At 35.5% G+C, this 25,643-nt stretch overlaps 1 protein-coding gene across 1 annotated transcript; it reads left to right on the forward strand.

Moving 5' to 3' along the window:
* The first annotated feature begins 3,692 nt into the window (after positions 1-3,692).
* Positions 3,693-24,770, forward strand: st7l (suppression of tumorigenicity 7 like). Its single transcript, XM_028447596.1, has 15 exons — positions 3,693-3,877; positions 7,552-7,634; positions 10,810-10,969; positions 11,051-11,105; positions 11,179-11,294; positions 11,379-11,457; positions 11,832-11,920; positions 12,446-12,546; positions 12,622-12,736; positions 12,816-12,888; positions 12,968-13,070; positions 18,910-19,060; positions 19,331-19,423; positions 19,514-19,653; positions 22,990-24,770. The coding sequence occupies exons 1-15, from the start codon at positions 3,709-3,711 to the stop codon at positions 23,083-23,085; spliced, it is 1,623 nt and encodes a 540-aa protein (XP_028303397.1). The 5' UTR covers positions 3,693-3,708; the 3' UTR covers positions 23,086-24,770.
* Positions 24,771-25,643: the final 873 nt, after the last annotated feature.

Here is a 25,643-nt window from a genome sequence, read left to right on the forward strand (position 1 = left end):
ATATATACAGATGGAGTTGTGTAGGGAGAAAAAGCAAGTGTGGGCGATAAATGAGAGAAGCTGTACAATATTGCATGGAATATTAAAATTCAACATGACAAAGATGTTGTAATCCCTTAGTTTAACGTTAGGCTTATTAATAAATGAATGACGGCAAATTAGAGCTAATAATATACCGGTATGTACAGTATGTTCCACACAGTTGCTTCAATGTTCTGTGCAAAGTAATTTCACAAACAAAAAAAGAATGAAACCCTACTTTATGGCCTCTCAGCCTTTTATAAAAAAATAAATAAAAATAAATGCATTCTTTCACAGCAGCGTTACATTCAGATTAGTTCAGATGGCATGATTTCTAAAAACCAAAAGGAATAGTTGTTTTTGAGTTATGTGGGTTGTAGAGGGAGACTTCCTTATAATGAAGGTGGATATTTAAACTGGCAAGGGGAGATAAGTGTGGGAGACAAAAGGCAGTTTAATTAAATTGCATTAATTTAACCAGAAAAGCACAGATGTTTGAGTGAAAAGGTACAACTTTAACACAACACTGTTACTCCAAACGTCTATGCTACATGCTTCAGTTCTGCTTTGATTGAAATGTCTATATTTTACCGGCGACGCACAGACATTCAGTATATTTCAGTTTCTTTTCAAAAGGCTTTCTCAGTGGGAACACTGGCATTTTCTAAGCCTTAAAGAACAGCCTCTTAAGTAATAATGAGAGGGAGAATTGCAGCGTGTTTAAGTGAAAACCGTGATAAATAATGTATGATTAGAGGACTCTTAAAAGCTTTGAGGAGAGAAAAAAGAAGAAACTACATAAACAGAACATGAAGTCCATAACGGCTGGATGGTTACCAGATGTGAAATTGTAAATGAACCTTAAGTATACAGGTTACTGCAGAATGATGATGGATATCACTGCTGCTTGAGAGAACAATGACTGGACCAGGACAGGTAATGCTATTCTAAAGCTAATGTTATTATTTTAAAACAATAAGTTGTTTAAAAAGCTCAAGTTTTACAGATTCATCCTGATGGCTAACTCTAACACACTGGTTCCCAAACCTATTCGTCCCGTGTACCCCCTTTGCATTTTTGACAAATCATGTGTACCCTGTTATTATCATAAGTACCCTCACCAGAATTTCATATGCTTTTTCATTTATGGAACATTGGGTTCTCCTAAAGCCTTAACTACAAATTCAAAACGTTTATGTGATTACTTCAATAGTAAGTAAATATGGTATTTTTTATAAAATGTATTTAAATGTTGTCTCCAATTTTTAAGTGTGATAAAATGTCCTCTACAACGTAAAATAATCATGTTCCAATAAATTACAAGAAAATACTTGTACTTGTATTTTTTTGAGTATATTTCTAAATCATTAATTTAACTTTTAAAAGAAGTAAAGTAATTTGTTACATTTCTCCACCCAACCATTACTGAGTACGTTAATATTTTTTTGTTTTTTTTGTTTTTGTTTTAAAATGACCAACGGACATTGTGAAACTACGAAAAAAAGAAATGACCAAACAACAATCAAATGCATCACATCATAGTCGACCAATCAGATTAAATGTAATGCACCACGTCAAAACAGCATTGAATGGAGGCTATTTTCTCAGTTTTAGAGTTCATAAATGTAACTACACAATGAGCCTGAAAATATTTAATATTTTCAATTGAATTTATTGATGTGTGTGTTTTTTTTAAATAATTGTACATTTTGACAAACCTTGAAAGTAACTAGTAACTTTTACTTTGAGTACTACTTAATTGAGCTACTTTTCAGTTGTACTTGAGTATTTCCTGTATGACTTACTTATACTTGTATTTGAGTACAATTTCTATCAAGAAACAGTACTTCTACTTGAGTAGGATATATCAGTACTCTTTACAACTCTGAGTACTGTTAGTTTGTGGTGAATTTGTCCAAAAAAAAAACTACGTAAAAAGGAACTCAGAGCATTTCCTGATTACCATTATTTTTAAACTAAGTACTGTAAATCTTTCCAAGTATCCCCTGCAATGTGCTCCGGTATCCCCAGAGGTACACGACACGACACGTTGAAACCACTGTTCTAACACATCAGAATATTATTCTAGCATCTTTTACTTGGCTCATATTTATAGGTTTCCACGGAAAGTGATGCACCGAAAAGAAAGTACATGTGCAGAAGACTCACAAGGCTACACATAGAGGGTGAGTCACAGAGTAGAGGTTGTTGGAAAAAAAGAAAAGTTGGCCTGAAAATAAATTTAGACATGCAGGTCATGCTATACTCTGCACATATACTTCATTTCAACTTGCCTTCTATTCTTCCCTCACTTTTTCTTTCTTTCTTCATCTCCTGCCTCTCTCTCTCTCCCACTCTTCCTCCCTGTCAGTGGCATCATGCATGTTTTCACCTCTAAAGTGATTGTACCTGATTTATATGACAGGCCTTTAACCCTACATGTTCTTGTCCATCAGCATCAGGCAGAAAACCCCCAAGGGCACGTTTAAGCAGGACCAAATCTGCTTCTCTGTCATTCAGTGTCTGTAGCTACACTAGACTAGATTAGAATGTATTCACACAAATCACGCTTATTTCTGCTCACGTCATAAGATGTGAGTCAATCACACTGTACCTATGGTGTGAACGACTGCAGGATTTTATGTCAAAATATGTTATCACCATCTGGGAAACAATCAGTGTGCACCTTTAGGTTTTAAAATTCTATGTACAAGTAAATGTGAATAAAAAATAAATACCAACTTTATCAGCACATGAAGCCATTATATCAACTTTCTTCTGAAGAAGTCTTTTATTAAATATGGGTGACTGTATTTTATCATTAAGAAAAATAAATAATAAAAAAAATGTTAGTGAAGTCAAGCAGGGAAGACTGAACACTATCTCCACCTGCAGTTTGCTGATAAAAGCGTTAATACAGAGTTTTATGGTACAACAGCTTCATCTACTGACCAATAATTGTAATACAAGTTGCTTTAGATTTGTAAACGTCATCTAACGTTGATGGGGGGAAATAAAGTAAGGTAAACTAAAAAAATCAATAAAAAAAAAAAAATCAATTAAAAAATAAGGTAAACTACTATGGAGGCACACACCTACCTCCATAAACAAAAATATATTCTACACAGGCTAGACAACATTCCAGCATTTATGTTATTTAGTATATTGTAATTACATTTGCAGAGGAAATACCTCTTAAAACTCCTTTAGATTTATCAAAGTAAAAATGTTACTAGAAAATTATTTATGGGTAATAAATATTTTCACCATATGTGTTCAACCCAACATCACATAATTCCTAAATAATATTAGATGCATAAACTGTGGAGCTATTGAGGCTCAATTCCTTGAATTTAGAACGTTCTTCAATTTTACAAATTTACAACATTTAAGGAACTGGGAATTGACATTATTATAGGACGTTTATTGTAGACACTAAAACGACCCAGTTTAGGTCCCACTAAAAAGAAAAGGACATTGCTTTCATTCATTATAAACCATTAGTAACGAACTGCATTTAAAGCGGTACATAATGCTGTAAGAAAATAGAGAAATGGATCATTTTGTCCAGTAAAAGGCGTCTCTGTTGCTTTTCCTGTAGCCTCCGGAAACGCAATTTTGGTGGCGCTTTCAGAATAGAGGTCGCGTGATCACGTGACCCCTCTGTTTACAGACATCCGGAGGAACATGGAGGACACCACTGGCAGTAATCCCCAATCTCTGGGATTGACAGAGAAACTGAAGTCTTGGCTGTCCTGGTCATGGACCTACGTGTGTTTCATTTGGTTCGGCATGGTGCTCATCATGGTCTATGTGCTGTGGAGTCCGCTTAAACTGCAGGAAACTCTTACCTCAGGTAGGGAAAGGCTGCTGTTTGCTAGCTTTCGTTAGCCTCCAGGCTGTGTGTGTTCAGCCGGTAGCTTTGACAGCTCCTGTCTGACTGACTGAGGCTGTATAAAAACAACACTCTAGTGTCACACTAAAAAATAAATCTCCACACACATTCGGTGCATTTATTTCCAACATGTGTTTTTCGGTCAGGCTCGATTTATCGGTTGTATTTTTGCGCCTCATTACGCTTTTCATACGTACACCTGTTCAATTTGCCATTAAGGTTAAATAATCATATGGCACCAATTGAATGTAAAGATGTACAAAAATGACCTGTATACACTGAGCATCTAAGGTTGTGTAGTTGTTGGTGCTAAGACACAAATGGGCAATTATTTAACGAAATGCTAATATTCACGGATTTTCACATAAAATAATCTCTTACTTTCACATATCAATGTTTACAGTCCAAGAAAATCAGGTAAAAATTGCATAATGTTGATTTTATAATATAGCCATTTTGATTCCTGATAGATAGATATAAGCTGTATTGCAATTGCACAGATACAAAGTTTTTAACGATGGACTCAAAAAACGGCTAAAAATCAAAACAGTGTAGACATGAATAGTTTTACCTGGTTTCTTGCTTGCCCTTGTTACCTCTGCCCTATAACTCTGACTGTATTTAACTTTGAATATTGGTTTTCTTTTATTGTTGTAACGTTTTGTACAGTGCATTTCTTTCTTTCGTACTTTCTTACTTCTATTACGTTTAACTCTTTAAAAGCCTCCTGTTGACATGTGTTGTAAATTAGCACCTGTGCACTAACACAATTAAAACAATACATCAGGGTAGGGCTGGGCGATTTTGCCTAAAAAACACACGAAAAATTCGAGTTTAGATTTGATTTTTTTTTTTTTTTTAATACACTTAAAAATGACTGCAGACATCTATGGAAGCCCATTTCCGCCACACACACACAAAAAAAAAAATCACCAAGGAAAGTCATAATTATGAGTTAGAAAGTCATAATTATGAGAAAGAAAGTCATAATTATGAGAAAGAAAGTCATAATTATGAGAAAAAAAGTCACAATTATGAGTTAGTAAAGTTATAATTATGAGAAAGAAAGTCATAATTATGAGTTAGTAAAGTCATAATTATGACTTTCTTTCTCATAATTATGACTTTTTATCTCAAATATGACTTTCTTTCTCATAATTATGACTTTCTTTCTCATAATTATGACTTTGTTTCCCATAATTATGACTTTCCTTGGTGATTTTTTTTTTTTTTTTTAGTGGCGGAAACGGGCTTCCATAGACATCAGGTATATTGTCAAAAATGCAACTGTATTGCTGTGATTGGCCTCAAGAGTTAAAATAGAACAATCCCAAATTAAAAAGTAAATGAGTCTCTGTCGTTCAACAATTTCCCACTTTAACCCAGGTTTAAGCAAAAGTGCAACAGCAACTTCACAGTTGCTTAAATGTCCTGATTAAGAAATCAGATAACTACGTATTTTATAACATATAATATTACAATTTAAAAAATGGTAAACTTTTTTCTTAGCATCTCAGCATAGTGCAAATAAAAAATGAAACATGCCTGTGGCACACATATAGCTACTCTAAGGGTAAACAAAGAGGGGGCTGGCTCATATTGGAACGCAAAAAAGTCAGAAAAAACTATGGTGGGAAAAAAAACAATAATTAAAAACTCGAATTTGCAAAATAAAAATCATTTTTATCTACAAATTTGATTAATCGATTAAATTGATTTTTTTGCCCAGCCCTACATCTGGAAAATCAATGTCATTGTGATGTCCACATCAAATAAACAAAAGGAAAAAATACTGAATTTAATTTGTATATAAGTTTGTTTCTTGACACACTATGGTGGCCTTAGTATTACTAAGACATAAACTCACAGTTTCCGAGGATAATGTTGACAATAAACCTGCCATTATGAACCCAATCTGTCCATCTTCACACAGCTTTGATTAATGCATCATATCTCAAAGCTCCAGTGCTAAACCATCTAACTGTATTCAACAGTCCAACAATGTTTTATTACTCGTAATTTGTCTGATTAACAATGCTGTGAGGGCCTTAATACTTCAAATGCACAGTAATATTGTTACTGCTCCAACCCCATAGGTGACAGGATATGCCTTTCACTGTGTCAGAACTAGTGTGTATATTTTAATATGTTGCACATCCTTAGCAGCACAATTTAAAAAGACAATATATCTTTTGTTTGGGGTTTCTCTTTGGAGACATTTTCCATGTCATTCAAGAGGGTTCTTTATTTACAAGTTTGCCTAGACCAGTAGACTTTAATGAGTTTGCTGAATTTAATTTTAATTTAATTTCTTTATTTAAGTAGGGACAATACATAATGAACATTAAAAAAAAATGTAAATATGCCAGATTGTAGCCAACGGCTAATTTCCATCTGTTGTCCCTAGACAGGCTGATGTAATAAAATGTTGCACTTAACAATAAGACATGGCGAGACACAAAATATACAGTATAAAAATATTACATACAGGACAAAAAAACATAGGGATCATAAAATACAATAACTTCTCATATAAATGGAACACTGGGACCAGAACAACTACACTCAAGAGAATAGACAGGATGCTGTAGGGCCAAGAAATGTACAGGGGAAAGAAAAGCAGTTTACTTCCACATAGTCAGGGTTGGTCAATCACAGGAGTGCAACAATAAATTTACATTATCATAATAATTTATTTTAAGTGCCACTGTGCATTGCAAATAGCCCTTAATTGCCTTTTAATAAAAAAATGGATGATGACAGGATGACTGCAAACCCTCGTGAATATACAGAATAGTGGTGTACCAAAATATCGATACTACGATATATCGCAATATTTTGTCTTGCCGAATATCGGTATTTTTATTTATTTATTTTTTAATTTTTACACAAGTTAAGTATCAAGCACAAGTTAACTGTTCTCAGGTTTTCAGGTTGACAAAGAACAAATTGATATTAGTATTAGCACTGAAATGTATGCACAGTCTGCAGTGCAGGTTTAAGTTGAACTTTACGCATAGTTAAAATGTGTGCCCAGGATTCCATAGACCACCCAGTTGTTTAGATTATAATGCACTGACTGAGATTTATTTTTCATATTCAGTGACATTTTCCAGTTTTCAAAACATTCACAAGTTAATTCTGCTTGTTAAGCAGCACTGATGTGTGTCCCTGTTCACAGAGAAGTTGATTATACTCGCACTGAAATGAGTATTTTCTGCATTAATTTAGTTTTTCAATGATTTAAAGTTAATTTGCACAAACTTCATTAACAATATTTTGGTGAAGCATTATTTTGTGTGAGTCTTTCCTTAAAGACTTAAACATAACACCAGGACATTGGACTAGTTGTGTTTGTTTTACTTGGCTGTCATTCATGTGAAATGCAGTCAATACTTTTTGAATTTCTTCAGTGACAGATATCGTAATGTATCGTGGATGAAATTGCGTGTTATATATCGATTATCGCAGAATCGCTGTATCATGATATTGTTGTTATCGTGGGCAAAATATCGTGATAGTATTGTATCGTGAGGTTTCTGGTGATACCCAGCCCTAATATAGGAGAGGACAGGAACTGCAGTTTATTTGTTTTGTGATATTTAAACTATAGTGTGTTTTATTTTCTCTTTCAGCCTCTGTGTTCCTGAACACACTGACCCCCAAATTTTACGTGGCCCTCACTGGAACCTCCTCCCTCATCTCTGGATTAATCCTGGTAAGTCACGGTCATCTTTAAAGCAGAACTAAGTAACTTGCACTTAGCGCTTCCCTAAAGGTCCCCTCTGCACCCCCCGCCGACTGCGCCACCCCACAGCTACATGAGCGCCTTTGCTCTGCCAAGACGGTAAACCGATCACTGAAAAATCCTACCACATCAGTGACGGTGCTTTCACACATATAGTCCCATGTGACCATGTGAACAGTATGAGGAAGAGAGACAAGTAAAATAAATGAATGATGTGGGAGTAATACAGAAGGGAGTGTGGAAATGTGTGTGATGTTTGTTTGGTTGTGTGCTGACAAAGCGGCTCTGAAAATGGATGGGTATTTGTGTGTGTGCTGCCTGATGGAGTGCTGGGTTGTGAGTGTGTGTGCGTGCCTGTTGCCGTGACAATGGTACGTGATTGCTGTGTGACTATGGGATTTATTAAAGTGAAAAAGTTATTTAGTTCTGCTTTAGGACTGTCAAACAATAAGGCATTGGATTTTATTTTTCACTTGATATATGCTGTTTGCATTGAGCTTTAATGGTTTGAGTCAGAGATGAAAGAAAATGTAACATATGTTGCTTCTATTCTCATTTTAAGTCTACATGTGAGATTTGTTGTTAGATTATATTATAAGGTTATTAGCATCAGCACATAAATGGGCGTCATCCTAATCCCACAGAAACACAGAAAAATTGCGGTCACTGAAATATTTCGGTCCAAAAGTGCATTTTTGGTTTTCGCCAAAACACTTTTCTCACAGAAATAATAATAAGAAGACACGAGCAAACCTTTTTTATATTGTGCATTGTTGGAATGTCAGTGAAAAATAAATATTTTCATGTATTTAATTGATTTATTCTTTGAAGCATTAATATTATTGTTTATACCATTGCAATGCTTTGATTTTAGTGAGGTTAGTACACATTTATACCCATAAATGCAATGGGACTAATCATTTCCATAACAATTTGTTTTGGCCTTGGTTTTCTCACGTTCAATTTTTGGTTTCAGCCAAGAATTCAGCCAATAACCCTAATTAAAATATAGTAAATAAACATATACTAAATGTGTTTAAAATATGTATAATATTATTGATGATTGCGCAAATTAGGGATGAAAACCTGCAGTAAAAGTCATAGAAGAAGGAAGAGTTTATCTTTTACTTAGCAGCAGATCCTGGAAAAGAATTGTGTTCAAGTGCCTTCAAATATGATAAATAAAGTTTTGTCACACTCATAGTATTCTGTAAAGGTCTTTGAGTGTCATGGAAAGCACTTTTTAAATCCAAACTTATTATTATTATTATTATTATTATTATTATTATTATTATAGCTAGCGTGCTGCACTGCATGCTTAAATCGCTTCTTTCTCAAAACAAACCTGTTGATGATGTCATCAGACAGCATTAAAATATAGAGCCCATAAATCTCTGTGCGGGAGGACATATCAGTCAATATTTGATAAGTGTTTAAAAAAATGAATCTTGACATTTGCCTGAAGCCAATAAAGAATTCAATTTTACTACCGTATTTACTTTTCAGCGAAGAAATTGGCCTCCCACTAGGGAATCTTAATATAATAATTAATGATGGCGTGTTTTATTGACACACGACAGTAGAGGCTGGGAACCACAATCTGATATTTAATACATTATTGTAAAGTAATTCGGGATGTTCCGATCCGATATCGACATTGGATATCTGTCCGATATTAGCCTGAAAACGTATATCGGATTCAAATTTCTAGATTTACCGAAATATTTTTATTTTATTTTATTCAATTGTAGAATAGTGTACATATTATGTTGAAGGTTAAATTTTAAAAAAAAAAAAAAAAAAAAAAAATGTATGTAACCAATTGATTAATAATAAATGCCTGCTGTTGCTGACTATTGTTCTCTGTTTGACTAATATCACTTTTCTAACATTCCCCACTACAAATTAAGTAATTATTATTTTTTTATTAAAGGTCCCATGTCATGCTATTTTTCACCCATCTCCGTTTGTTCTAAGAAACCCAAAAACATAGTATTTGAGGTTTATTTTCCCAAACTTCCCTGTTTTCCAGAGTTTTAGCCTCTGAAAAGTCACTTTCTGAGCAACTCTACACAAACAAGCTGATTTGCGGCCTACTTTATTGAAGAGTTACAGAGACTCAGCGGCTCTGTCTCCACCCTTTTCTCTGCACACACCCAACACAGCATAACGTGGATGGCTGTTCATCATAGGAATGGGATCCACACAAGGTTCCTGCTGCTTAACAGAAGGTTTTCCTTGCCGCCATGATGAATTCATGTTGGGTGTGGGATACATATGTATGTGTATATACGTATATATGCATATGTGTGTATCCATAAAATGAAGAGTCCGTCCTTAAGACTGCTCTACTGTAAAGTGCCTTGAGATACCATTGGTTATGATTTGGCGCTATACAAATAAAGATTGATTGATTGATTGATTGATTATGCATATGCATGAGTGGGCGTGTCTATAGGCGGGAACTGACTTCCTCCTCCCCGCACGGTGACGTAGGGCCAGAGGACGGCCCGCCCTCCTCCCACCCACTCCGTAGCTGAGCTTATGCTGCTTTATAAACATGAGACAGAGTGTGGGGGCAGGGCGTTGGCCGGTACATACATAGACTGTAGAAAATACATACAGGATGTTGAAATACTTACCTTTGTGGGCGTGTCTGTTTACATGTCAATCATGGCAGAGAGCTTCCTTGAGCTTCTCCAGCTCAGTACTGCGTCAAATTTGTCATCAAAATGGCAACGTGTCATCAAATTGGAGCGAGGTTTTTGTGCTCACCCTGCAGTAAGAAAGAAGCAAATCACCCTCTAACTAACGATCGAGGGAATCAATGAAAAAACACTTTGGGCATGTGTTTGAAGCCCTAATAGCATTTTTATGATGTTTAAAGCACAGAAATGTTGATTTAGCATAACATGGGCCCTTTAAAAAAAAAAAGAAGTATGATTCATGCTGATATCGGATCAATATCGGTATCGGCCGATATGCGGTATCCTATTGGAAATTAAAAAGTTGTATCGGAACATCCCTAAAAGCAATGAAAATAATAATTCTAAAATAATAACCATGCTTTCATAATAGTGTTTAAACTGAATGTCTTAGTGTATTTATTTCTAACCAGGCTTTGTTTAATTTGTCTCCATAATAGATATTTGAGTGGTGGTATTTTCGAAAATATGGGACTTCATTCATTGAACAAGTGTCTGTGAGCCACCTCCGACCTTTGCTGGGTGGAGTGGAGAACAGCTCCACCACCGGCCTCTTCTCCTCAGTTAATGGAGAAGCAGAGCCCAGACCCAGCGTGTCAGGTAAATAGAGAAACTAATCAGGAAACATCCACTATCACCCAAAAAAGTGTTAACAACAATGTCTTTTTTTTTTTTTTACAGAATGTAAAGTGTGGAGGAACCCTCTGAATCTTTTTAGAGGAGCAGAATACAACAGGTATTTATTATCATCTTTAATTGTTAGTTATTAATGTGTATGTAATTTTTAAATTTGGTTTAATATACAACAGGTATACGTGGGTAACTGGGAAAGAACCCTTAACATACTATGACATGAACTTGTCTGCTCAAGACCATCAGACCTTTTTCACAGGAGAGACTCAGCAGTTAAGGCCAGAGGATGCAGGTGAGCTAGAATCATTTTAAAATGATCACAATTCAGGAAGACGTGTGTGTGTGTAACAAGCTCGACTTCATCATCTCCTTCTAGTGATGCAGAAAGCCTGGAGGGAGAGGAATCCTCAAGCTAGAATCAGAGCAGCTTACCAAGCTATAGAACTGAACCACGAGTGAGTCACAGAAACTATCACACAGTCCCTAACTAACATCTGCACACAATACACATGTATCAGGCTCAGGCCATTTTATCTGGATTCATCATTTAATGTCTTACTAAAATCTGATTTTCATTGATTGATTTAAGTTAATTTTGAACATAATAGTTAAATAAATAAATAAAACAAAGCAAAGAAAGAAAAAATGGTTACAAAAATCCTGCTCGTGAAGGAGAAAGTATAAATGTATATGATCCTTCCTCTTGTAATAACTATACTATGCACATAATCTTCTTATAATCAGGAGTATATATATATATATATATATATATATATAAAAATAAATTTATATTTGCTGATGTCATTGTGTTTCATTTGTCCATTTGTAGATGTGCTGCTGCCTACGTGCTCCTGGCAGAGGAAGAAGCTACAACCATTACAGAAGCTGAACGTCTGTTTAAAAAAGCACTAATTATTGGTAATATTACATTTTAATCGGCCCATATACAGTAAAAAGTAGGTTACTTCATGGGGTTATGTACGTTAAGACAGTGTTTTTCAACTTTGGGATCGCCTGAAATATCTAATAATTGATTTTAAAAAAAAAACAATTACTGATTGAAATTATATATTGTTTTTGATTATTTATTAGTTATTATTCTTTTTAAAATTAAAACACCCAACACAATCTCAAACCACTGTATTCTATACTTTTACTTTCTTAAATGTATATATAATTCAAATAAAATACAGCACAATAATTTCGGAACTTGCGCATCTTGTCACTTTGTGTTCTAATCCTGGCTACTCGTAACACAATATCACAAACATGATCAAAAAGTAATTCTGGGGGAAAAAAATGTCTCTGGGGTCGCCAGAAATGTTATTAAAAAGGGGCCACGACCCAAAAAGGTTGGGAACCACTGCGTTAAGATTTTAAGGGTTTTGCGTTCAGACAATTATTTTTTATTTTGTTATTCATCCACTTCTTAATTTCTTTCAGCTGGTAAAGATATCAACTTGCTGGTGTATATAAAACGCAGACTAGCAATGTGCGCACGCAAACTGGGGCGCATCAAAGAAGCTGTGAAAATGATGCGAGATGTAAGTTTCAATCGTGACTTGTGTTCTGTGATGTTCCTGAGGCAACACTGGTCATTAATTTGTGTGTGTTTACAGTTAATGAAGGAATTCCCATTGTTGGGAATGTTAAATATACATGAAAATCTATTGGAGGCACTACTGGAGCTTCAGGCATACGCTGATGTCCAAGCAGTCCTTGCAAAATATGACGGTATGATGACAATCATGGACACTTTGAGACCTTTTTGTGTGATGAAATCTATGAAAATATGTAACTTTTTTTTACTCAGACATCAGCCTGCCCAAATCAGCCACTATATGTTACACGTCAGCACTGCTGAAAGCACGAGCTGTGTCAGATAAGTACGTTGTTTTTAAAATGGTTGATCCCCATTGTCCTATCTGGAGGATTGATTGTAATATGTGACGTCTATTGTCTCAGGTTCTCTCCAGAGGCTGCATCCAGGCGGGGGCTGAGCACAGCAGAGATGAACGCTGTGGAGGCCATACACAGAGCCGTGGAGTTCAACCCACATGTCCCAAAGGTCAGTGGATGCTTTGACTGCAGTAGGTGATCTGTGATACATGTCTATAGCTGGGTTTCCATTACCTTTGGAAATGTGCAGAATCTGAATAGAGCAATAAAAGCTGGTAATGGAAACACCTGAATTAAAAAAAAAACAACACTGAAATATCACAAAAAAAAGTTTTTACACTTTAGATTAGATTAAAATATATAGCTTTTATTGTCATTGTACAAGTCATGCAACATAATTGTAGCAGCTTGGAATAGTGTTACGTCAAATAAAGAAATAAAATAACAATAAAATCTTAATAAATAAAAAGCACATAAATATCTACTCAGTGCAAATGCATTCAAGAGGAGGTTTTTCAGATGTTTTGATATTGAAATGTATCACAAAAGCGCCATGGAAACACATTTTCCACAAGTGCACGTGATAGAACCGAGACATTTCTCAGCATTATACATTAAAATGATTAGTGCCACATTAGACGTGAAACAACAAAGGAATAGAGTGTTAAAAGGAGGTTCTGAGCGTTACAAGGCTCTTCCCCCAAAACATCCTTCAATAGAAACACTGTTATAGCGCAATTATGCTTTGTCGACATTTAGAAGAATCGCTTTCATTTTACGAAAATCTGTAATAGAACCACATGTTTGTTTGTTTTATTTATTTTTTTAGCTCAGAATGAAATTCAAAAGTCGTTCCATCATAACATTCTTAAAATATGTTCTACTTTTTTTGCTTAGTTAAAAATGTTTTAAATTTGTTTTCTGGAAAATTATAAATGATATTTTTCATTAAGATCCGAATTCTGTTGATCAAATTGCGTTAGTTTTTGTATGTTTTTTTTTAAAAGCAGAGCTCATAGGACAATCATATTTCCTTTTTGTGCAAAAATGCCACTATTATCATTAAAATCTTCCTGATGGAGCTCACAGGTGCAGCTATAGCATCCTTTATGTGTAGATATGTTGTGTGCTCACCAGGAGATGTCAGTGTTGGTAGATGTGGCAAGGTTTTAGCATTTATCAATTTACAACAATCTATTTGACGAGCCACTTTTTTAGCATCATGTTTGCTATTGTTGTTGTTGTTATCCTAAATATGTTTTGTTTAAAGTTTACTCTACTATATCAAATGATTGCTGATATAGACTGAACAGCCTTAACATTCCAACCATTAGGCTTTATTTTATACACTCATTTTAATCTGCTCAGGAAGCCCTGACCCACATACTGTATAGGATATTGTGCTTTGGTATCTGAAACCAAAACAGTATCAGCTCCTTTAAGTTCTGTAGGTGTTGGAGGCTCCATGTATTGGTTTTTCTTGCTCTTCAACATCATTAACTGAAACTACGGGACCAGGGTAGGGGTGGGCGATATAGAAAAAAAGAAATCATATCCCAGTTTTTTCTTTGTAAAATCACGATTGCGATTTCATCGCAATTTTTTCATTCAGATCATTTTGACTATTTTTATGGTTTTTACCAGTAAAACAAACCAATTCACCCTCTTATAATAATCACCCTAAATGGGAAAAAAGAGATAAAAGATAATTTAAGTCAGGATAATTTTCAAAAAAAAAAAAAATAGATTTATGTAAGCAATTTATCAAACGGGTTTCAAGTACAATTAACATCAAACAAAAAGGCTGACAAGTTATTTTCCTCACACAGTCTTTTTACTTTGTTTAACTAAAGTGGTGTAGCATTAGCAACACTTGCTACATAACAAGGCAGCAGATCAGTCTAGTGATTTCTATTTGTTTTTGAGATAACACACTCATGTTAATAAAATCCTACTTTAAGCAGTCTTTTGAACCCCTCAATTTCCCACAGTTTAGACAATAATATCCTTTACAAGATAAAAACGTTACTGCTCTGGTTTTATTAGGCCTGGGTGATATGGACCAATAATCATATCTCTATATTTTTCCTCTAAATAGCAATAGGTGATATAAAACTCTATTTATTTATTTTTTTTTTTTCCAATATAGTTTAACAAGAAACTGTCAAAGCCAGTGGAGAAAAATGCCACAAAGACCCTTTTATTAATCACTAGCAGCACAATATCAACATTTTGTGGCGGTTTTGGCTAACACAGAGGAAGCAGCAGAACAGCATACTTTGAGTGCTTAATAATAATTCTTGTGTATGTACTGCTGATATTAGCCTGACTTAGTGAATCGATTGATTTGGCAAGTAAAAAAAACCTTGGGATGCGCTGTGTGTGGGCGCACAGACATATGACAGACACGACAACATGAGGGATAGCGTGCACTACTACAGACGGTTCTACGATCTCCATGATTTGGCAGATCGTCGTCATGTTTTAATCCTTCACGATCTAATATCATTAGATCTCACACCCTTAGGCTAGGGTGTTACTGAACCTTATTTCCTCTTGAAGACTCATCACATCCAACTTCTATAATTTTATTGTTACACGTGCAGTGCTTAACGGTAACAGTAACAGTGTCTGAAAGATGAGTGACTGTTGACCTGTGAGTGTTGCGACTAACAGACAGGCTGTCACTGTGTCACTGTGCTCAAAAAGTCTCGCTCATCATCCAGATAATGTCAAGTAAGAATTAAGCAATGTTTAATAGAAGAGAGACAAAATTAGATGCAAATTAGCTTCCAATTCATAAAGGTGAACATTTATGTTTGAACATAACGTACCTTTCAAATATGTTTGCAAAATTACACCATATTTTGATTTTTAAAAATGATGGTATTTAGTGTTATTTATTTGTCCTACAAATAAAATAAATAATCTTTTCCAAAGACATCACAGACTAAACTTAAAACTAAACTTAAATATCTAATATGTATGTAAAGCACTTTCATAAGAGATGAAGTGGTTAGCCCCACTGCTCAGATATCAAATGAGCATTATGTATTGTTAGAATGAATGCCAATTAGATGGTATGCTAAATTAATTCACATGTGCTTTTTTAAACTGCACCAAAGGGTGTGCTAATGCTAATCTCCACACACACACACACACACACACACACACACACACACACACACACACACACACACAAGCCTGTGCCCTACTGCTATTGGGTTGCACACGCTAACTTGTCTCTTCCATCTTCCTCTACTCCTTTACCCCCCCCTCTGTGTTTCTCTCCCCCTCATCTACTTGTCCACCTCCATTTATTCAACATCCATTTCAACATGTGTCTGTCCGTTCCAATTACCCTCTCCATGGATCAGAGGTTAAGAAACTGACAGTGTCCCAGATGCTTGGATTGCAGATCAAAATGTCCCCCTTTCTAAATCTGCTTTACATTTACTTTTACTACCATTTTGGTTAAAATGCATTCATTTTAAAGCAGTTGGGGTGACACGGTCTCATATACCACACTGGTTTTCTTCATTTTGGGTGGCAGTTTCTTATCTCACCCCATTCTGGTTGACATTCTCTCGTCATGATTGCCTGTCAAGGTTCAGAGAAGCAGAGTTTTTCCCGAAATTGCCTATTTGGTTTGTAAATTGAGACAGAAAAAAAGGTCTTGGGTTTTCTCTGAATTAAGATGGATGAGGTTTGATTCAGACAACCAGAAGGGCTTGTTACAGGGAATGGTACCGCAAATTTGGGCGTGCCCTCAGTGGAAAAAATGAGCGAGGCTTCACTTGAACAGTTTTTCATGGGATTCCTTTCCTACTGTAAGCAGTTGTGTGTCCAACAATTATACAGCAGCTATAAAACAGATGTTATTGTTGTCTCCATGTCCCATTGTTGGAGTCAAAAGTGCTGCAGATTGAAATGAGATGGAAGCCTCTGAGTTATGCTGTGGACTTATGACTGCCCAGGGATAAAAGGAGAACACATGAAACACTATCCCCTCATCAAAGAGGCGACAGGGAGTGGAGTAGCAGACTTCTTAACAGGGTGATGGTGGGATTGGGGGGGGGGGGTCAACTGAGGTGTCACCAGTTCAGATGCTGTGGCATGCAAGCAAAGACAGCTGAGAGAAGCCATAGCCTCTGTAATGTTTAATCCTAAAACACCTACATGTCTACCTATTATCAGCCACAGATTAATCACATTCATATTATTTGGGTTGACCGGTGATTATACCTGGTCCAAGTGTAACGTGAACCTATTAAGATGGTGGCTACTTTCTGCTTGACCATTAAGGACTGAGACAAAGTTGTGTTGGAGGAGAAAAGGTAACCATGCTGTGTTCTACAAGCTCAATGAGTATATACTATCTCCTAAATATGGTTAGGATGACTCAGATGATGACCGTTCCCGCTGAAGTATACTTCCAAGTTTCCCAAGATGCATTTCAAACCTACAATGACAAAAACCTGAAGCACACTGAGGCTAAATATCTCAGTTAATTCACTAACTTTGTAAGTTCTAAAAGCATTTTAAGTGAGAAAGTGACCAAGTAGAAGAATTTCAACATTTAGTATTTTGATCCATAAAACTTAGAAACACATTTCATGCCGACATTTCAGAGATTTTTGTAGACCCGTCATTGTGCTACTGACAAAACTTCCAGTTAATTTCAAAACAAGAGTCCTTTTAAACAAAAGGGTCAAAAACCTAATGGAAAACAAGAAGAGATGCTTTTGTTTTGAAAAGAGGATGTTTGACTTTTAGCTTTAAGCCGCTCCCAGGACGATTTTACGTTCTGATCGCAAAGCATCATGGGGCGGTTGAGTATGACTAGTGTGCCCACCGTGCATACTTAAAGAATGTTAGGCTGAGCTTTACAGATGCTGCTGTGGGTGGGCGAGACAGGTGAAGCACTGTAGTGCGACGGACTGGGTGCAAGGATGGCTGAGCCTGTGACCATGGAGGGGATTAGACAGGATTAGCTGTGGGGTAACCTTCCCAAAGTGTCAGTCTGAGACACAGAATGCCGTCAAGCCGACCGCCTGGGAATCCAGCTCAGGGGGCCCTTCTTGGACCCCGCACATGTTTTTTGTTTAACACGGACCCTCACCTCACTCTGCTCCACAGACATAAATCACACAGAGAGGCATTCAATGACTGTTCACTAGATATCTCCTTAGAAAGCCAACATGAGTGACACAAAATACGCTTATCATAACCATTAAAAACATGCACTTAGCTCGCAATCATTTTGTCAGATAATTTCAAATAAGTCACTGTATTTAATCTTTGGAATAAATAATTACTAAATTAATCATCAGTCTTCTTTAAAATGTCCGTCAAGTTTTAATAACCTTAATTTAGAATTTAAACTTAAGTCTACTCCATCTATTGACAGTTCAGTTTATTCAATAAATTCAATTTCAAGTTTTTTATTTATATTGCCAAATTTCACAGACATTTTACGCGCCTTATCATTTATATATTCTATAGCTTTTACTTGTAGTATGACACAATTAGCCACTGATTACGAGATTAGTTTTGATTAATTTTAGGCTTCAGGACCTTTTTTTTAATGATTATTGTTGTTTTTTCATATACCTTCTCTGCACATGCTGTCGAAAGTCAACACTACATGTGGTGAAATTTTTCATGACAGCAATGCATGTTTTATTTATGTAATTAAATAAATGCATTTATTTTACTGCATGATTGTAATTGACCATCACCAGCCCTCCCTAAGGAAGGATAAGAACAACTTTATTAGAGGGAAAGTATATAAAGGGAGGGTAGTGGTAAACCTTAGTGAGGGGGGAAAGGAACAAGGAAGAGGGAGTCAGGTTGTTTTTTTAAAAACCTTTTTTTATGACAATATGAAGGTAAAAATAAAGAATTTGGCTCAAAACAAGGTTATCAACAAATGCATATATTGAAAAAATAAAAATGTGTAGTCTTCGAAGTATTGACCGTTGCTCATTTTTTTTTTTTGTGTTCAGTATTTATTAGAGATGAAGAGCCTGATCCTGCCTCCAGAGCACATCTTAAAGCGAGGAGACAGCGAGGCAGTAGCGTACGCTTTCTTCCACCTGCAGCACTGGAAGAGAGCTGAAGGAGCCTTAAACCTACTCCACTGCACCTGGGAGGGCAGTACGTATCTTTCTACTTCCTTTTACACTGAGTGATTCTTAGCTGGTCTTTATTGTAAACATGTTTTATTGAAACTATCTTCCCTGCTAACAGTGATCTGCTTCCCACATGTTTTTATTCTTCTGACAACTATGTTTTTGTAAATGATTTCTTGTTCTGCACAGTTTGCTTAACTTGTACAGTGGACAAGATCATCACCCCGTCACAACCTCAGATAAGAATTCTAACTGCTTTACTGTTTTGTTTTGTTTTTTGTGTGTGTATTTAAAGCTTTCCGGATAATTCCCTACCCCCTTGAGAAGGGACATCTGTTTTACCCCTACCCAGGTTGCACAGAAACAGCTGACAGGGAGCTACTGCCCTGTGAGTCTCTAGTTTAGACACATTACGTATCAACTTTGGTTATGATGAGTGAATCTGACTTTTCTCTGACTTTTTTCTTTCTTTTTTTAGCTTTCCATGAGGTTTCTGTGTACCCCAAAAAGGAGCTTCCCTTCTTCATCCTCTTCACAGCCGGCCTTTGCTCGTTCACTGCCATGCTGGCCATGCTCACACATCAGTTCCCAGAGCTCATGGGTGTCTTTGCCAAAGCAGTGAGTATTCATCTGTTTCTCTGTGTGATGGGTGGGTGCTGCGTCAGAGTCTAAAGCTGTTTACGACCACGACAGTGGTCGTTAGGTTCATCACTAATGGTGGAAGTTCTCTCGACAATAACTTCCTAAACAAAAATAACCATCATATTGTTCCATATGAGTTGCATCATGTATGTTCCGTCACTATTGCTTTAAAAAGAATAATAGTTAGTTTAACTCAGTGATTCCCAGCGTTTTTCAGGTCATAACTCCATTTTTTTTATCACAGATTTTAGCGACTTCAGAGATGCGTAGTTTTTTAATCATATTTGCTTTACCGTTACAAATACATAAGGATTAGTGCACAAAGTAACAATAAGTGCCAGCTCAGATATTTTTATTCTGCATTTTATTTTAGATAGATTTATATTTCAGGAAGTGAAAGAGTTGTTTGAGACTGTGTGGTGTTTTATTTTGCACTGTGTATCTACTTCGACGATAATATGTATTCATTTAAGAAAAAATCTTTTTCATCTTTTTAATTGTGCAAAATAGATAAATAAATTCAAAAATAAAATTATAATTTTATTATTTTTATAATTATTATTTTATTTAGTTTTATCATTACTGGACATTTCAGGCAACCCCATTTTTTTTTCCCGGGCTACCCAACATGGGGTTGTGTTTTTCAACCTTGGGGTCATGACCCCATGTGGGGTCACCTGGAATTTAAATGGGGTCGCCTGAAATGTCAAGTAATTGATAAAAAAAAATTAATTACTGAATAAAAGTATATTTATTATTTCATTTTTTTCAAATTTAAACAACCATATTCTATACTTTCATTTTCTCTCAAGTATAAATCTAGTTTAAATAAAATGCAGTTAGAAGAAAAGGAACAAAAAAATCCTGGTTACTCTGTATTTTAATCCAGTAAAACAAACATGATTAAAAACTAATTCAAGAGAAAACAAGTCTTTGGGGTCACTAGAAATGTGTGATATAAAACTGGGGTCACGATCCTAAAAAGGTTGGGAACCACTGCAATAAAGGAAGTTACTATTATTAACACCAGAGATGTTCAAGTATTTGATTTAGATGTAAAACTAATGTTGTTTTTATTTCCAACTACATTCCAACAGTTTAGTAGTCTCTTCTATTTGCATTTTATACTCTATGTCTGAGTCGTGCAAATTTGACATTTTAATACCGTCGCAGCTCTTTGTAACCTGAGGCTTTGGGCTTCTGTTGTAACTGCTGTCTATCATCACTGTCAGTAACGCCGTTAACTTCCTTGGAGGTGAACGCTTGTAAAGTCTGTGTTTACCACAACAAGCTTCAGTCCAAGTTAAGATATCAGTGACAACAGTGAGCTCATCCTCCCAGCAAACCATCCACACCTCTGCTTTGTTTCTGTAACACAAGTGTTTTTCTGTTTCAATGAAGCTGTTTTGGCCAATTTCTTATTTTCGAGAATCTTCTTTTTACGAGCGGCTTGTTTATTACAGCCTGTCATTGCACGGATTGGTTGACCTTTAGCGCAGAAACAAGGCCACAGAGAACATGTAGTGCTCCTCTTTTGTTATGAGAAAGAGCGGCTGCGAGCCTGGTTTTTGTAATGTTCCCAGAGCGTGCACGAAGAACCGTTGAGGGAGGAACTGGGAGCTCCTCGCAGCCTGCTGAGAAAAAACAGATTTCTGAATCTGTTGCAAAGTTACCCAACAGTGCGGTGATGGCCGGCCGCCATGATTAGGAACACAAGATCCGTGCACTTGAATGAGCTTGTTTCAGTGAATTAAATTAAATTAAATTAAAAAGTAATTGATTTATTTTTTCCTAAACATAGTGATGCACCCACTTACAGTTTATCCGCAGAACATTCAAGCAGGTTTAATGAGATATCATGTAAAATGTAAGAGCATATACTTGCATAATGCATAGTTTATGTCCTGCAAGTTTAAGTAAAGTACCTGTTTTAATGTATATTTCAGAGTACAATATGTCTTCAATGCATCCTCAATAACAAATAAAGATGAAAATGTCTTTAAATGCTGTCCATCCACGTTTAAAACATTGTTGAATGTAAAACAAAGCTTAAACACAATTGACTGTAATGTATATTCAATTATTACATCATTTCCAGTGGTATTTGGCAACTGAACTCTACTTTCTTTATCTGTTACGTCTGTAACAGCTTCAGCTTTAATATGAAAGCTCCTCATAAGGTTTAGGAGAGTTGTTACTGGACTTTCTGACCATTCTGTGTGAAAAGTCCTCAACCGTTTCCTTCCATCAGATGAGCAGATGGAGATGTAACTTATTATGTGTGCACACATACAGAGTTCAGTAGCAGTTACACTGCTGTAAATGATGCTTTGTGTGAAAATTGGATGTGACTGCTCCTTTAAAAACAACACAGAATACCAGATGTGACCGTTGACATAATGGGAACAATTAGGAGTTGACCAATACTTTTGTAATATGATGTCTCTTTATGATCTCTCTTTAAGCACAGATTTGTTTTTTTAATGTTTTATTCTTATACAAATTTTGATGAATAGAATTTTCCGATGTTCATTAAAGGCAAACGTGTCAAACTCAAAGCCCAGGGGCCAAATCCGGCCTCTTTAGAGCATCCAATTCATCCCGCAGGAGAAAGTAAAAAATGACCGTGAAACCATTAATCATTGTGTTAATTACCAAATAATTCAGTTGTAGAATTATTTCAGACTCTCCAAATACACAAAGGCAATGAAACTATTTGGATTAATTTCAGGACTCATAATTTTCCTACGTTTATTTCCAATAATGGCCGTTTTTTTTAATCACAAATTGTTGAAAGAACTCTCAATTTACAATATTAGTCACAAAATGGAGAAAATTTGAGTGAAGATCCTGCTGGGACTGATATCTGTCACTTACTGCCTGCTTGGATAATATCTTTGCTTTACATACATATTATTAATACATGAAAGTGCAAACTAGGGCACAATAGTGTGGAAATTACTAATTTTCCAGCATATAATCTGTAACCCACTTGACATCAAACTGCGTGCATTCAAACACGAGTGCTGACTACATATCATCTTGAACAAAGATCTTTTAAATGCATTAAGCTTTCAACACTATATCTACAAACTAAAGTATGTTTTAAGGGCTTTTAATAATCTATCCATAAGGAAGCTTTTTCTCTTCTCATCCGTGATGTAAATTCCTCATCTAAAAGTCATATAACGCTCCTCTCTGCACTTTTGTCACATCTTCTCCAACCTACCCATACAAAACCTTAGCTATTATTTATTTTGTTACTCATATGAAGGAGAAATAAACACCTTTAATAAACATTTTCTCTTCCAGTTCTTCAGCACACTGTTTGCACCTTTGGGCTTCTTCGCAGACAAGATGGAGAGCTTCATGCCGTCCAGTTTTTGGCACCAGCTGACCCGAATCTGACCCCATCATCCACACACACACACACACACACACACACGCACCCTCATCTTTGTATCACTCCAAGCCCTTGAACAAAAGAGCATTTTCTTTCCTGTCTTCAGCATAACTGTCCATCAGTTGGATGTTTCTCCCTGATTGTGTTGGCCCGAGGCTTTATTAACACAAGCAGCACCACTCCTTTCCTCAGACGCTCGCCCCACACTGTGTTAGGAGACAGAGATCCTCCTAGAATGCATTTTAGGAATAATAATCACAACAATCCTTCAATTGGTATTGTGCAATAACGTATAATTGAGATTGTGGTTATGTCTGTGCACTTAAAGAAACGTCAGAACTTCAACATTACGCTTTGAATAATTACATGTCGGACAAAAAATAATGACTGAAGAAAGCTAAAGACTTTAAATATTTCATTTGCAGTAGTATTTTTTGTAACAGTGGTTGAGGGTAGTGACTCTGAAAAACAGCCATGATTTACAGGCCGGGGCGGATAAATGTGTCGTGTATACAGAACATCTGCAGTTCAACAGTTGTTAGCGAAACACAACACCTTTAGCACTACATCTTCCCCCCCCCCCAACATGAATACGTAAAAGCCGTCACTTGTTTCTTCTTCACTAGAGAAGAAGAGAGAAAACGATTACAGACGTTCTGAGGAATACACACAAATGTCAAAGTCATTGTCGTCATAAGTGAAAATATCAGATGTGTAGTTGTTTTGCAAGCTTCCTGTTTTATCTGCTAATAGATAATTATTGATTTGAAAGTGGTATAAAAGTTACATTGCTCATTCAGGTCATGCTGATACTGGTAAATACAGACTGTGCAAACAGACTTAAATAGAACTTTCTCTAAAATAAGAAAGTTCCTCATGCTGACAGAAGCTGAACTATTTTTATCTAAGGAAAGTAAATCCAAACATTCTTGTTAAATAGATGTTTTGATAAAATGTAGGTTTTTCTCAGCTAATTCCAAACGCGTGGATGAATTGAAGCACTAGCAATTGATAATTAATTCAAATGTATAATGAAAATGAATTTTCCAATGTGTTCTATTCAGAGGCTTCACTTACGTGCTAAACTGTGAAGAATAGCAGTTGTAGCTAAATTTTAACACAGCAGCGTCTTTACTTGAAAGTTCACAATCCAATGTTACCACTGACGTTATGTAAATGTTTAGTTTGGATGGTGACACTCTTTGGTTGGTTTTCCAACAGCAGATCAAATTAAATACTTCCAGAGGCCTAAACGAACAGCATTCATCATTAAAACAAAATGTTATTTTTCAAAAATCCCCATTCCAGCACGCCGCACGCCGATACGTTTACAACCTTTTTTTTTTATTTCTTACACACTTACAGTATGATAAACATGTGGTCAAATAGTAGTTGTTTTTTTATGTCTACTGGTAAAATAGAAAACCAGGATAAGATCTAAGTAACAAACAAACATGTTTTTATATATTTTACAGCAACACCTAAATCTTGGATTTAGTAATATACTTGAAATCAGTGAGTTTTTTTTAATTTTTTATTATTATTAAGTCTATAAACATTGTATTCTGCAGCATTTGAATAAACACCATTTGAGGGTCCATGCTGAAGACAGGAGAATATGGCCACAACTTCACCAGTGAATGAGTTTGAAAACAAAACTTTCAATAAAATGCTACCTTGGTACAGTTTACTGTTGGCACGTGTGTGACTTTTTTTCCACACCAGTTGGAACACAATCAATACTTAGAAAAGAAGAAGCACACATTTAATCTTGCAAGTCAGGTACAAATACATTAAAACTTTTCCATGTGAAAATCAAAGTAACTTTATTTTGACAATTATTAAATGATTTTATTTATAAGTTTTTACTCTGAAGGTAGCACATCAAAGCCCTGTTTATCACTCACAGGACTCACTCACATTATTTATTGTTTATTTAATGTAGACAATTATATTAGACAATCAGATGTATTGTTTGAGAGTTTTCATGCGTGCTAACGTTTTAGCGCAGTGTGCCGCGAGAGATTGTCAGGTGTGCCATGGGAAATTATTAAATTTCACCTTATTGTTCTAAAAAACATTTTTGAAAACGAATTAACAATAATAATGCATAAGATATTTATAGCACTTTTTTGGACACTCAAAGACCCTTTACACATAATATAATTATTATCAGCAAATATGCCATTCTGCTGCCGTGAGCCCCTCCCCATCCCAAAGCTCATAGACATGATAGTAATATATCTATATACTGTACATTATATAAAAAATACATAATACAAAACAATACTTAACAGGATAAAGTTCAATTTTAGTTTTAATCATATTTCAGGTTTTTTTTTATTAAACTTACTTTAATTCCTTCCATGATGTGTATCAAGTATGCAAAAAATGAAAGATTTTTTTTTTTTGTTTTGTTTTTTTTTTTTTTTTGTTTTCAAGAACGACTTCAGATAGTTAATTGCACTTTTTTATTAGAAAGAAGAAATTTGAAAGATCATAAAAACTTTTTTTCTTTGTGTTTTTTTAATTCCTATTTAAGAAAGACTGTATATTGTAAACA

This window comes from Gouania willdenowi, chromosome 5, assembly GCF_900634775.1.
Source record: "Gouania willdenowi chromosome 5, fGouWil2.1, whole genome shotgun sequence".
Taxonomy (NCBI): Eukaryota; Metazoa; Chordata; class Actinopteri; order Blenniiformes; family Gobiesocidae; genus Gouania; species Gouania willdenowi.